The sequence below is a fragment of the Megalops cyprinoides genome, chromosome 3 (assembly GCF_013368585.1).
Source record: "Megalops cyprinoides isolate fMegCyp1 chromosome 3, fMegCyp1.pri, whole genome shotgun sequence".
In the NCBI taxonomy this organism is placed as follows: domain Eukaryota; kingdom Metazoa; phylum Chordata; class Actinopteri; order Elopiformes; family Megalopidae; genus Megalops; species Megalops cyprinoides.
In genome coordinates, this window is record NC_050585.1 from 47358038 (window position 1) to 47373300 (window position 15263).

At 42.6% G+C, this 15263-nt stretch overlaps 1 protein-coding gene across 1 annotated transcript in view; it reads left to right on the forward strand.

Annotated features, from left to right (window-relative positions):
- The window catches only part of LOC118774297 (gamma-aminobutyric acid receptor subunit alpha-3-like), a 74553-nt gene that overhangs the window by 43104 nt on the left and 16186 nt on the right, over positions 1-15263 (forward strand). The window contains exons 5-6 of the mRNA XM_036523541.1: positions 1894-2114; positions 14805-14887. Coding sequence (XP_036379434.1) covers positions 1894-2114; positions 14805-14887 — 304 coding nt within the window. The remainder of the gene's footprint in view (positions 1-1893; positions 2115-14804; positions 14888-15263) is intronic.

The window sequence follows — 15263 nt, forward strand, 5'->3', positions numbered from 1 at the left end:
TTGGAGGACAAAACAAAACACGGCGAATCAAAACAAAAACAAAACAATAAAAAAATGACCCGAGCATTCAAAGGATTCAGATGACATTCGTTAGCCCTGGCTTACAGAGTATTCGCTCTCTTTGTTTTCTCCTCATTAAAACTCAGCTGAAGCTCGGCGCTTGTCTTTTTTGCGTCCAGGATGCGATTCTGTTTTCCCAAAATGATTTTAGTCGTCCTGTTTGGCGTGAGGGAAAGGCAATTCCTCAGACTCATTCTGCGTGCTGGGCTATGCCAGCCAAAAGGCTTTCTCTGATTGATGCTCAGAATTCGGTCAAACTCAGTTCCCCCCTATGGGACCAGCAATCCTGGAAAAGCTCCTGCGCTTAGAGACCAAGATGTACAGCTCTGCTCGGTGGTGTGTCTGTACTCATGTTTCCATTTGGAAACGTCTCGATGTAGAATCAAAAGGTCCACACACACACAAAAAAAAAAAAAATCAATATTGTACATTCAGTATTGCTTAGATGCATTCCAATATTTTGATATGCACATACGCAAATATATTCAAGATGTTTGAATAATCTAAGGGGCAGGAAAAGAAAAAAAAAAAAGTCTGGGCTGTGTCCTCATCCTGCCTGCCTGTGTGTTTCAGCAGCAGATTATGAGCTGCTCCGGGCAGCAGGCTTCTTCTACATCCAGCGTGAAGGCACAACCCTGACTTGCCTCCACCCTCAGGGCCAGATCAAAGACCCTTTGAACAAGATGGCCCACTTCTGCCTTATTTCCATGATCATCTTAGCGGAGGTTGTCAGACTTTAACACGTGCCCAGGATGGTATGTAAACCATATGTACACCACACGTGTGTCAGGCGAGCACCATGTGTGAGTAAATCCCTTATTTTACTGAAGTGGGATGTTATCTTGCTGTGGCATTTGGGGTGTTTTGCATTAAACACCTTTTTTGCCTCGATGAAAATAATTTGGGTATTGGTTTGGAAAAATTCATCTCATATATTTTTTTCCAAGTGCTGTGGGAACAAACTGTATCCATTGCCTGTATCAAAGGCAGGCACTCGATATGCTAATGGGGAAAATACCGCATACTCGATTTACATAACTGATCTTTATCGCAAAAGGAAGACAGAAAGGGTGGAAATCTCCCAGCAGTGAAATGTATGTCAGTAGTCTCTTTTGTAATTTCGCCTCTCAGACAGCAACGCTGTGGAGTAGCCTTTAGAAATTAGAGGGAATTAAAAGCCGTAGGTTGTGCATAACTATTAAAAAATTGAGATAAATTATAATTAAAAGCCTGTAGAGAGATAATCACTGTTGCAGTCAACAAAATATCTGTAACAAGTGGAGGGATTCTGTCAAGAATGATGGGTTTGCAGAAGAGTATTAGTTACATATTCTGGTGACTCTTCCTCACTGTATATGAGGCTATTCCTATCTGAACTTCTAAAGGTTTATGAGGGACAGCTCCTCTTGTTTTGGGTTGGCAATATGTTGAGGAAGATAACTCTTGGAGAAGGCATGTCTAAGCCCACTGGTGACAGCTGTGAAAGTGCAATCATTCAAGTATGAAAATCGAAGGGTGCCTTAAGGATGCTACATTAAGAAGGCAGTTTCCCACTTAAAATCAAATCCACAATGAATTATTGAGGTATCTGGCTGTAGAGAATCTCAACTCTTTGTACTGGAAGCCACCAAGGGGCAATACTGTGTTGCAAGGTCAAAGCAGGACACTACCATCACTCAGGTGTTGTTTCCTAATTAAAGTTTATAAATCACTTTTTTTCATACACTAAGAATTTCTTTTGAAACATGTCAGGTTTTCAAAATAATTGAATCTGTCATTGCATCTAACAGTAAGCTTTCAATTACTCACTGACACTTTCCCTCTTTCCCTCAGGAGTACACAATCGATGTCTTCTTCCGTCAGAGCTGGAGAGACGAGAGGCTCAAGTTCGACGGGCCCATGCGGGTTCTCCCCCTCAACAATCTCCTGGCCAGTAAGATCTGGACTCCAGACACCTTCTTCCACAATGGGAAGAAATCTGTCGCCCACAACATGACCACGCCCAACAAGCTCCTGCGACTGGTGGACAACGGGACCCTTCTCTACACCATGAGGTGCGCCCCCAACCGCTGTCACTCCCACAATGCATTTCTGCACCCCGGCACTGTGTTCATCTTAATGAATCCTGTGTGGCAGCTGTCCAAGCAGGTCGGGCACATTTTCTCCCTCTGAAAATATTTTCGGGAATTGGAGGCCTGGCCAGCGGAACAGGGGAGAGTTCAAGTGTAATGTGTTTTTAATGACGAGGATTAAGCTGGACTTCGGACAGGAGAGAAGGGCCCCAGAACAGGTCGCGCGCTGACTCGCTGCACTGTACAAGCAGAAGGCGTTTGATGAATGAGTCCGACTGCAGGATCGTTCCTGCAGTGGTCAGGAGCTGTCTGAGCTAATGTCCCCAGCACTCAGGAACCGGACTGCCAGAGCCAGCAGACCAATTCAGTGTTCCTGTTGGGGGCTGGGGAGGTGACTTCGGAGAAGGGATGGGCTTTCCATTTGCTCATTTCCCACACAGAGGCGTACGAGTACATTCCTTAACATTATGCCGCATAAATTCATTCATAGGCAGGCATAAATATTCATGTAGAGTGTAATGTAGCACTGATGGACTTTCATGCAATTCAGTTAAATTAACATGTCACAGTATGTTCCTTATTTATTTATTTTTTTTCCCCCCACACAGCGCATGTACAGTAACCCTGGCCTCACCTTCCATTTAATTTTTTTGTTTTTTAATTTTGCAAACAGGGCCTCTTGACAGAGTATCTGTATGCACTATCTGTGTGCTGTTTACTCTACAAAGCTTGCCAATACTTGCTTTGCAGCAAGTGCGGTGTAGAAGGCTCAGAGTTGAGCCTGGAGCCCAGAGATTGCAGGTTTGATTCCCAAGTGGGATGCTGCTGCTGTACCCTTGAGCTAGGAACTTAACCTGAATTGCTTTCATAAATGTCTGGCTGTATAAATGGATCTGAGGTAAAAAGAAAGTAAATAAGTAGAATAAAATGAATTGCCACTGATAAGAGTTCATTAGTCATGTTCTTAGTGAAAGTTAAACAGTTCTCATATATAGCATCTCTGATAGCAAATGCCTGGTACAGCTGTAACAATGGCATTCATAGTATGGCTGTGGCAGCAGTACTGAGTGGTTCAGCACCCAAGGGTAGCTGAATCCTAGAATGAATGCTACTGTTGTGTCTTTGAGTGGTCTATTGTTTCTCCATTTGCTAAAGCATAAAAATAATTGGTAACATGGTATGTTAGAGCAGAAATATAATGAGGGATTGTATTGGGCCAATGGATAAATGTGTTCTTCAGACAAAAGGCAGAAGAAGCTGTGTTTCCATGCACTATACATGTTGATGTTTCCATGTCTCTGGAGCTTTATGTGCTGCAATTTAGCAGAAATACTGTTGTGCTTTTCACAACTAAGGAATTTTCCCCCTGTCCAATTTTACCACCTCGGCTCTCGAATGTCGCACCTAATGTATTTCTTTCCGTGTCAGTAACATTAACACTTTGCGGATTCAATCTGCAGCGGTAAGCACTTTCGCAGGGACCGCGAGGAAGTGAGGAGAGGAAAATCAATATGCCAAGACACAAAAGAACAAGCGAGCTGCTGGCCGCGGCAGTGTTTACGGAAACAGACAGCGTGGTGCAATCTCATCAGCTCAGGGTGTAAAGGCGCACTTTAGATGAGATGCCGACCTCTCATCAGCCAGCGCCGGCCTACACCTCCCGTTATTTTAGCTTAATTCACTCTGCATAGATAGGCATCCGGCAGGCAGGGCAGCATATATTTTTGGTCAATATCTGTTGCCGTTTGTTTGGGAGTCTGCAGTGTAGCTGATAAAAAGGAAGAAAATTAAAATGGGCAAGAGAAGGGGCAGGCAGTTTGCTTCCCTGAGGCGGGTGCTCTCTCGTTCTTTTTAAAGCTCACGCAGGTCCTAGCCCCCTCTGTCTTCACATCCCTGGTTATCAAGGCTGCTGGGGTTCATTAAAGTTCTGGTTAGTTGGATGTCATGCCAGTACCACACTGCTCCTACGCACCGCGCCTTCAGACCACCATCCCTCACCTCTTAACTGCCATTCTCTCTCTATATACCTCTCCCACTCAGCCCACTCCCCATTTTGAGGGCCTGATCATCCTTGTGTAACAGAAAAGAATGGGACTCACTGAAACTGCCACAGGTGTGGTGTGCACAAATACACAAACACACACACACATCCACATACACACAAACACACACACACACAAACACACATACACACTCACACACACCACCACCACCACCACCATCACCACCAGCACAGCTGCAGAGCCTCTAGTAAGCCTTCCATTGCCTTAGAAACACTCTGACCATTTCTGGATGCATTCCCCATTGATGAGAGCCATCCTGCAAAGTAACTATATGACAAAACTTTAAATTTACCCCTAATTGATTTAAGTTGCATTGCTAGCTCCGTAGCTAACTTATTTTTCTCATTATTACTCATTGTTCTCATTATTCACCGGTTGCCAACTGCTGAAAAAAATATGCTTTAGGTAATTATTTTGTTGCTCCTTCCAGTCGATTTCATTCCTGTCAGTATTTTTGTTTGGTAATGTCAGATAGTGGCTGTAAGCAAGAAGCAGGCCTGTGGCAAGAAGACAAAACTGGAATATGACATATGGAGGGGGAAGCCACGCATGCCTCGGAGATGCATTTCCCAGATGGAGGAGTTGTCCGATAGCTAGCTATTAAGCAGACATGAAAAAGAAAAAAAAAGTAATTTATCGTCTGTTGTAGATAATTAATTTTTTTTTAATTATGTTAGCCAGTGAACGAGCCAGATCTACCTGGTATCACAACGGTGAACCGAAAATGTAGTTCTCCAGGACATACTGGGATGCTTTTGAAAGCATTTTCACTGCCTTTCCCTGCATAAGTATGATAGAAAACACAATCCCTCCCACTTTTTAACATGTGAAAGAAAATGCATTTGTTGAAACGTATTAAGGGCACAGTTTTTGCAAGGCAGTGAATGTTGGGTTAAGGAGAGATGTAAGCAACATTATTTCCCTGTTATAGAGATATAATTTCTATAGAGATCATGGAACACGGAGTTAACAATGACACTTGATTAGATAGTGAGCAATGTGTGAATGAAATAATAGGAAAAGTGTCATGATGCTGAAAACCCCTCATTAAAACTATGAGATATCTGCTTAGCGTATAATAGGAGCATGCATCATAAACAGTAGTATAAAACTGAAAGCAACAGCAAAACAGTGTCTCATTGATGGACATTTGCAGATTATTTTGCTTGTGGCTCTTTTTGTTCTGTTTTTCCTGCTGAGTGGAGTCGCTCGCCTTGAACGTTGTAGCAGTTTCGATTGGGTTTTTCCAACTGTCTCGGGACAGTTGGTTTTCTCGTTTTCACTAGCGTAAACAAACAGTTCACATCTTTCTTTGAGTTGAACGGTTTGTGCCTAGCAGATTGTAGGGGACAGAAGCAATTTGCTTTCTTATAACTTCACCTTCATGTTGGCAGAAATATCACAGTGAAGGAGAATTATCAGCAATGTTTAACTACTTTTAGCTGTAACTATTTGCTGTTCTTACATTACATTTTGTAGCTTGTATTTTGTACTTTGTTACTGGACTCCACTCTGGTATCTGCATATGCTTAGTGAAATGCTGTGGGTGGCTACCAAATGTTATCAATACAACTAACAATAATAAAAATGATGATAGTAATCATATATGAATACTAAATATTATAATATTTAGAGAAATATAGAAATATGAGTATTTCTACTCCTAAGAATTATTATTATTATTATTATTAGTAGTAGTAGTATTAGTATTATTATTATTATGCATTACAGTAGAGAGAAAACTTCCTGCACATCTCTCTCTCTCTCTCTCTCTCTCTCTCTCTCTCTCTCGTCAGCGGTCCCCGCAGATGTGCTTGAGGGAGCATCATCCATTATGGGGCCGGCTAAGCTGACAGCGTGGGGAAACACAGGTGGCTCAGCTACAGCCCCTTTGGTTCCATTTGCACACATATGCTCAGTGTTGATCGGAGTGACACCATTCCCAACTGGATGGCTGATGATTAATTGAGGCCCTGTTGAACAGTTGGGTGGGGGGGGGGGGGGCATATTTTTTCAGAGATACTGTATGAATGCCGGTTTAAGCATTCTGTTCATATCCAGCCATTTTTTGCGTGAAGGCTGTTATGGAGGGGTTTGTTTTAGAGAGGGGACAACTTTCCGCATTGTCTAATGTTGCTTCTGAATTGGTCAAGTAAAAAAGGCTTACAGGTGGGTAAAACTGTACCGTGGATGCGTTTTGTTGCAAAATGTAAAAAATGCTGATGCCGATCCATTATGAAAGAAATATAAAAATGCCCATTCATGAATGAATTAATATGCATATCAAATTAATGCTTACTCCTCTGTGACATGTGTAAAAATGAAGTAGGGATAGATAAAATGAAAGAAATATTCAGTATGTAGGAAATAATGTAAATCATGTATTTACAAGAAAATTGCTCACAGATAACTGGATCATCAAGCCTGTGATAAAATACTGGCATTTACAAGCAGCTTGTTTGATACTGGTGCTCACACCTGTTCTTGGAATACGCTGTTAAATTTTAGACATGTCTTTTTGCAAGCTGCTGGTTAATATCTTTGGTTGAGTACCTATTCTGTAACAGCATGCCGTATATCTTTACCATTACTGAGCTGAAGATTTTATTTCAAAGCATAAGGGAAATGCTTGGTCTCAAGAGAGGATGATGGGTCCAGTCATTTAGTTCTGTTTTATCCTCATTTCCTAAACCAGTTCCTTTATTCCAGTTGGCTCACAGAGTTTAAATGTTAGCCATTAAAGCAGGTATGTAATTACTGAAGCAATTCAGGTACCCTTGATGAGGGGTGCAACCTCAGTGCACCACCTCAAATCAAAGGAAATCAAATTATCGGAAATAATTATCATTATTGTTCTGGTTACAGGCCCTGGTTACGATTCACCCATTATTCACATTTTGTGAAGCTCACAGTGTTTTTTTTTTCAAAACTCGATATAAAAGCTCCTTTACGGGAGCAAACTTTTTTTTAAATCAAAACCGTATGTGGTGTTCATTTATCCATCTATTACAGCATCTCTGATATTTGAGAGAAATATCAAAACAAAGACAAGCAATTAATCATTCACATGGAAAAGATGTGGAACCCAGAGGGGCCCTGAGCATTGGTGCCTTTCAAACTCTCCTGCCCCCCCCCCCCCCCCCCCCCCGCAGCAGGGACATTCGGATTGAGCCCGTGGCTGTGAGTAACTGCGGTTTGTTAGCCCCAGATTAGCCTCCGGTGGACTGCACCCGGGCAGGGCAGAGCTGGGATTTCAACTCGCTTCGTGGCGCCGCTTGGCCCGGACCCAGCGCTCAATACGAGGCTGCTCAGGTTAGGATTTAATTGCACGTTGGGAGTTATAACAGGCGCTCTCTTGGTACCTGCTGGCAAAGTGCCGTCACAAAGCCAATAGTGATGTCTCTCCTCTCGTGGACATGAAAGTCACAGATTTAAGAAAGAGGAAAGGGGCGGGGGGGGACAGGGTTGATGCCTCGGGGGGGGTGGTTCATGGGACAGGAGGAGTGCAGACATTCCAGCCTGCTGGCAGACATGGGTGAGGATGTCTATTAATTGCCTCCTGAGGGTAACTGTTGCAAGGAAGTGAGGACGTGTTGCCTGTTGGCTTCTTAAAATATAGTTTGTGTGTGTGTGGGGGGTGGGTGTGTGTGTTCTGGGCTTGTCTTGATGGATTAACTCACTCGCACAATGATCTTGGAGGGGATGACAGCGTGGAGTCGTGGCTTTGATCCCTCTTCAGGATACATCCTTTGACGTCCCCTCTCACAGTGATTTTGAGAGTGACAGATGCTCCTGATGGGTTTAGATCGCTGCTCTGTCAGAGAAATGACAGCTTTTAAAGCTTCATGCATATCACTATTTGTTGATAATGATACTAATAGTAATACTACATATAATAATAATACGTTTTTGTGAAGCACAGGTTATATAATGCCATCTCAAACTCTGTCGAACAACAAACAACAAAATGTAATGTTGCTATTTGTAAACATAAAAATTTTTTTTACATAAAATGGAATTTAATGGCTTATAAAATGTTTAAACCTTTGCAATTTTAAATATTAAAGGCTACAGAAAAAAAAAAAAACTGGTGCTAAGATTCTCTTTAAAAGTTTGTCCCTGATGTCCATAGGCAGTTGATTCCAGTGACTCCGTGCAAGAGACAAAATGGCTGTGTCTCCAAAAGAGTGACATTAAAACAGTGGGTTTGAAATTGGAGATGTAGGGAATTAAAAGTTCTGAAATGTTGGAGAGGAGCCAAACTATGTAGGAGATTCTGTAAGAGATTCTGGAGTGTTATTCTGACTTCTGCTGGGATCAAATGCAAATGAGCTAGAACAGGTGAGATGCAATGGTGAGACTTTGTACTCATTAAAATCCCAACAGCTGAGTTCTGAATGTGTTACATTTATTCAGGACAGATTTGGAAACTCCAAACGCAGCATTACAATAGTCAAGTGAAAAAACAAGTTCATGAAGGAATATCTCTGCCTCTGACTGTGAGTGACTCAAAAGTAAGGTTTGCAGTTATTGCAAAAGTGAAGAAATAAACCTTAGTTAAATTGTTAATATGTTTCTCAAAATGTAGCTTTCAGAACAAAATGACACCTAGGTTATAATTTATTTATGTTTTGCTTTTGAGCTCAAGAGAATGTAATTTCCATCGATTGCCTTTTTAAAGTCATTGTATTTCTTGCTGTTGTATGGGGGGGGTCTGCTTGAACTTTGACTTTACCTGAATTTGCCTCCATGCAATTTGTGTAAAGCTTACAATCAAAATAGATCTGATTAAACTAAAATCTAAAGAAGCCAGATTTGGTTGTGAAAATAAAACCCAATCCCCTGGTCATGCAAAACCATATACACTATATGGACAAAGGTATTTGGCCACACCTGTTTTTCAGGGATTGGGCTAGGCCCCTTATCTCCAGTGAAGGGCAATCTTAATACTTCAGCATACCAAGACATTTTGGACAATGCTATGCTTCCAACTTTGTGGTAACAGTTTGGGGAAGGCCCTTTTCTATTCCAACATGACTGTGCCCCAGTGCACAAAGCAAGGACTATAAAGACATGGTTTGATGAGTTCGGTGTTGAAGAACTTGACTGGCCCACACAGAGCCCTGACCTCAACCCCATCGAGCACCTTTGGGATGAACTGGAACTGAGATTGCGAGCCAGGCCTTCTCGTCCACCATCAGTGCCTGACCTCATAAATGCTCTACAGAATGAATGGGCACAAATTCCCACAGAAACACTCCAAAATCTTGTGGAAAGCCTTCCAAGGAGAGTGGAAGCTGTTATAGCTGCAAAAGGGGGACCAACTCCATATTAAAATATATGTATCAGAATACAGTGTCATTACAATGTAATGGTCAGGCATCTGAATACTTTTGTCCATGTAGTGTATGTCATACATGTCATATATGTCATAAGAAGAACCCTGCCTTTCAGTCCTTTCTGTTTAGAATGTCCTCTCCGAGCCTGGAAGTTTGTGAGTTCAGTTGGGGTAATGACCCTCTGATGACACAGCATTCCATCTCACTTGTACAAGAAGGAGCTTCTCAAAAGCAACAAAAAAAAAGATCTGGATAAGCCTTGAGCCACTCGGGCTGTTATTTGGTTTTCTTCTTTTCTTTTTTTTTTGTCTTTTGCACATGGGCTCATGAGGAAAAGAAAGCACAAAGCTCAGCTCTCTGTGATTTATAGCTAAGTCTGCAGTCACTAAATGAATGTTTTTTTTTTTTATTACAGCACTATCTCCAGAGAGGAAGCAATCATTTTATAGATGTTTAAAGTGGAGTCTGACCAAATAAGATATGGCTATCCCATATTCTCTTATTGGGATTTGAAGAGCGGGATTCTGTTTTGTTTGCAATCACTTCAGTGTAACCATGACCAGTAGAAAGTAAATGAGACCTTTTCTTTCCAGCGGTCTTTCTCTGTTGTCTGTTTTGAGGCGTTCATGAGGTAAAATGCCCCTTACCTGCTACAGAAGCCTCAGTGAAGAGGGGATTGCACTTGGCAGCTGAACAACTGTATATTAGGCAAATGACAAATTACTCTCACTGTTGACAAATAGCCAAAAATGACCCTTAAGGCCATTGAACATGGGAAAAAAAAACAGCAAACTCCCGCTGTTGTCATTATCTAAATGTTGTCCAATAAGAGCCCAGGGGTTTGGTTTAATGATGCCACTTCTCTTTGACACTTAATTCCGTTTACTTATTCACAATTAGCAACTGTGAGAACACTGATTGTTACAAAACACTTTAAACATACAGTAGCTCTGAAAAAGTACACCAATAAAATGGGATTTTTTTTTTCTTTTTGGTCGCACTGTAATTTACACATGAAGTTCAAAAACTGGGTCGTGCCAGATCTCTGCTGGACAACAGTTTTATGCAGGAGCTTCAGATGTTGCTTAGCGCCCTCCTTTCGTGGGGAGCCACGATGCTCATCCTACAATCGCCATTACTGAAGTACCGCCACAGACGGGCGTGAAAGGAGCATCCATGTGCATGAGTGTTTCTGGGGGTCCGGAGGTGAGAGAGGACAGCTAATGAGACCTTTTTAAGGTGGTGGGGTGGGGGGGGGCTGGAACAGCTTGCAAACTCGTTAAATTGACATGAGGTCCGCGGCGCTCACCTCATTTGGCCAGGAAGTGACACATGCTGCAAAACCCTGTTCGGCGGTGCAGTTATCTCTAAATTAGGATGGGAGCGTATTTTCAGCTCAGGCCCAATTTATTCTCTCAAGACGCAAAAACCCAACTGCGTCCATTAAAGGCTTATTTCAGGCCTCTTGAACATGGAACGGGTTCGTTAATGGCCGGGGGAAAAAAAATGTTGGAAGAGCTTTGGAAATGACTGAAGTATCAATTATTGTTCTATTCTTATATTATACCACTGCTTTTCAGCCGGGTACTCAAGCACAGGGTTAGTGGTCATTCAGTACTTACTGTGTGTTCTTGTTTTCTTGTTTTTCCTGCAATGTGCATTGAAGTTATTCTTACAATGTGGGCCTAGTAGTAAGCTTCTCTTAAGGAGAGCTTCTGAAAAATAATTAAATTATAATGGAAAGTAATGTTTACTGGAAAGAACTGAAAATGTTATTAATTTTGAGAGGAAATGGAAGAGTTTTCGTATCTATTTTCGAATAAGCTTCTTTGAGTGCCCACTCTGACTACCCGCTGTGTAAACCAAACACTATGTTTAGTCTCCTGGTGTCAAGGAATTTGGGTGATATTAACCATATTATCTTTTTGGGTCGGGGTGTACATGCGTTGTACTAGCAGATACAGCTGTACCGCTAGTAGGTGTTTTAGTTGTGGGGCATTAGAGTATTACTCAAGTCTAAGTCCCTACAAACCACCTTACATGCTTTGTGTTCATTAAACTGCCATCAATCACAGTGCATCTTAAAATTTCATGTCTCTTTATCATTATTATGAATGCCCTATTCATTATTGCATTAAAACATACTGTTGTGCCAGACATCAGCTTTGCAGATATTTCAAATGATGACATGCATTTTTCGGTTTTCGTATGAAATGGCATTGTATTTTTACCAGGCAGGCCGTATCTGTGAAATGACCCAACGCCTGCTTTAAAATGTGACTGTGGAAGGAAAATATGTTTCTTTTGAATCAATGTTACATTAAGTACTACAATTTCCTCAACATTTTATAAAATTCACATTTAAGTCACACACAGTTAAAAGCCAACTTCCCTCAGATACTCTTATTGCTATTTTTACATACACCTGAGAAGAGCAACGTAACATGGACAATAGCTTGCAGGGGCTGTTTCCAGGCAAAAAATGATCTTGCTCTTGAATGGATTACAATGGTAAAAGCCATTCAAGCCGCTTCTCAAGTGAACTTAAAATAAGACCCTTGCCATGGTTTCTAAGCAACAAGACCCTGACGCAGATTAGCAAAACCTTCACATCAGAAACCGGTCCCAGCGCCCTTTTCTCCCCTCTTTACGCTACTCCTGTTAGGATCGCGTTTGTCAGCATGACATCACAATGTCTGCATTATGGTTTTGTCGTTTAATATAACCCAAGTATGGTTCGTGCAGGAGCAAATTAAGTCACAGTATATCCTGAAGTTCTTCTGGATCACCTCTGGGGTTTTTTCTTGTTGATTCCTATGTGTCCTGCCGTGGGTGTAGGGCCTTGTGCCCAGGTAGCACCATTCTGAATGGCTGTTTCAAATTTATATTCTGGAGTTAGAAATATATTGGTACACAAAGAACAGCATCAATGCAACAGTTCTTTTGATCTGTTTGTTTTCATGAAATCTCTGGAACATCTGCGTGTACTCACAAGCCAGACAAGGTAGTGTCTGAAATTATGGCCAAAGATACAGTAGTCAGTGTGTTATGTAACATAACCATTCCTAGAGACATTTGGTTAAACTTAAAAAAAGTTTCAATGGGTTCTTCTGTTGTCTCTTTGGGAATTTAACCAATTAGTGATGTTGCCTTTCAGGCATACTGAATGATCATGGGTGTCATGAGACTTGGGCTGGCGTTCGATTTCTGATATCCGGTGTTTGCCTGATAATTTCTGTCCATACAAATCTGGGTTGGCCTATAATGGAACTACCTTTTGTCCCCTTCAGAATGGGACTCCTAGCTGCTCTGTCATTATTTCAGTTGAATACTGCCCTACTGTGGGATTCCTATCTTTTAGAAGGAGAGTCGTTGATCACGTTCAGAGCTCCCAGATATGGTGATAGATATGACAAATGACCAACCTAGACCCGGTGATAGATATTTTTTTTACTTCTCACAGGGGCCTCTGGTTTCTGCCCGGTGGAAGATTGTTGTCGGTGGGGGGGTCAGAGTTCAGAGATACATTTCTCTTCCGGTACGTGTCGTGCATATTTGCGGGTTTCAGGCTTGCAGGTGCTGTGGGTGCCGTACGTGAGGCTGGGAACCCACACAGCCGCGTTTACCTGCCGAGAGGAGGGAACAGGAGAGTAGGAGGCAGGCACCTGGGAAGGGGAGGTGGGTGGGTGGGGGGGGGGATGGGACGCCTCACTTTAAGAGCTCCCGCTTTCCGACAGAGACAAGGTGCTGCGGGCTCAGGCGGCGGCAGCGCGATCGATGCAGCTGTTTTTCGGGAGCTGGAGGTGCTGAGAGAGGGCCCCTTGGGGGCTCCTGCGGCAGCTCCCGGGCCGGCGGGCCACACGGAATCTGCAGGATACTCATTAATTAATGTCAGCTGCAAAGTGTTTCTTTCCCTTGGAGTGCAGTTAATTTGCAAGGCCAGGAACATCATAACCATTATGTCTGACGATTACCCACGAGGTAAAAATGCTTTATCTCATTAAGCACTTAAGGGTGGTTGGTACTGTACAGACTTTGGGAAAAAAATTGCACGCTCTGTGATGCCCCCTGCACTAAATTGTAGGCGACCTTTGAGAGAGTTTTGGTTTTGCTGATACTTTCAGAGGCTAAATAAACATCAACTGTGTGCAGGAGGACATCATTAGGGTTCTGGGCTACTGTGTCGCAAATACATCTCTTTATGAATGTTTGACCACTAATTTAATATCATACTGAAATGATGTCCTTGCGACGACCCCTTTTTCACGCAATCTCAATAATCATGTGCTCTGCTATTGTTATTTATCTATTTCATGAACCAAATGTCAGATTAAATGAGTATATGGAGCCTAACTGGGTTTTGGGATTTGGTTATAGATATGGTGAAATGGCAGTCTGTTCCAAAGCGTCACTTTTTCCTCTTCAGGAGTGGACCTGTCCATAATCACTGACGTTGAGTAAAAGAAAGCGAACACTTAAATATGAAACAAGTGCTAGTGTGAGAGTGGCTGAGATGGAAGATTGGAAGATAAGAGGACTCTTCTCTTCGCTCAGAGGACAGAGGAAAGGTGTTATGTTTGGAATAAGCTGAAGAACCCCCACCACACAGGTTTGATTTGCAGAGATCATCCTCGGAAGCCGTGTGATGAGTTTCACCGGGTCAATACCTAATCGACTGAAGGTAGAGGTAGAAGTGCAGAGAGATTTTTTTTTTTCACAGGGATCGGTTCAGAAGACCGGCAAGTCCTTACAGAAGCCTGCCCAGGCCATTTGGAACACGGGGCTTGCTGACCGTGAAACAGACAAATCACTGCAGCCGAGCACACTTTCTGACAGGCAACCACGCCGCTTTGCTGTATGCTGCATGTTTTCTACAAAATCGAATGTCGGCTCAGGCTTACAGCCCAAGACCATCTAACTTCACAATGACCGTGCTAAACTGACCTGACCAGAATGGGCCTTGGAAAGGGCTGTAGAGTGGAGGGCTGCAATGCTGAAGTCAGCCAAGGGAAGGAGACTCGTGGGTGGAAGCAACAATGTGAATTCTTACCTTCGGTACAAGGAGCAATCGCACTGAGGGCCTGTGAGGCTTGTTGGGGGCGTGCAAGAAAGATCGGTGAAAAGTCTAGGTCACATGTTGAAAGAATGAGGGCAGTACCAGTTTGACTTAGTCAGTGAAGTACAGAGAAGCAACTACAGTGTCATTTCCCTACCCAGCCCACACTGGTGGAGTTGTCTGTTTTAATAGGTATGATTTTTCTTTTTTTCAGGTTAACAATCCATGCTGAATGCCCCATGCATTTGGAAGATTTCCCGATGGATGCTCATGCATGCCCGTTAAAGTTTGGAAGCTGTAAGTTTTTCTTCTTTTTGTTCTTTATCATATTCATATTTCCATATGCATTCTGTAAAGTATGTCATATCTACACCAGAAAGGTGTTCTCCATTAAAGGCAGGCTGAACTCTACTGCCCAGGTTCAAAACCAGCCATGTCATTTGCTGGCAATGACCAGGACAGCAGACAAACAAATGGCCTTTGTTCTGCTCAAGAAAGGCATGGATAAGCTGGCTATTTGTCAGATACTTGCAAGTTGTTTGGATGACGTCAGTGCGGTTGCACCTGTCCTTCAGTGAGTGCCCACTCCACTGTAGGGCATTGTGTGACTTGTTGTGCAAGTGCATTAGCTGTATGTGAGTGTATCAGACGATTCCATTTGCCTTTCCTCAGC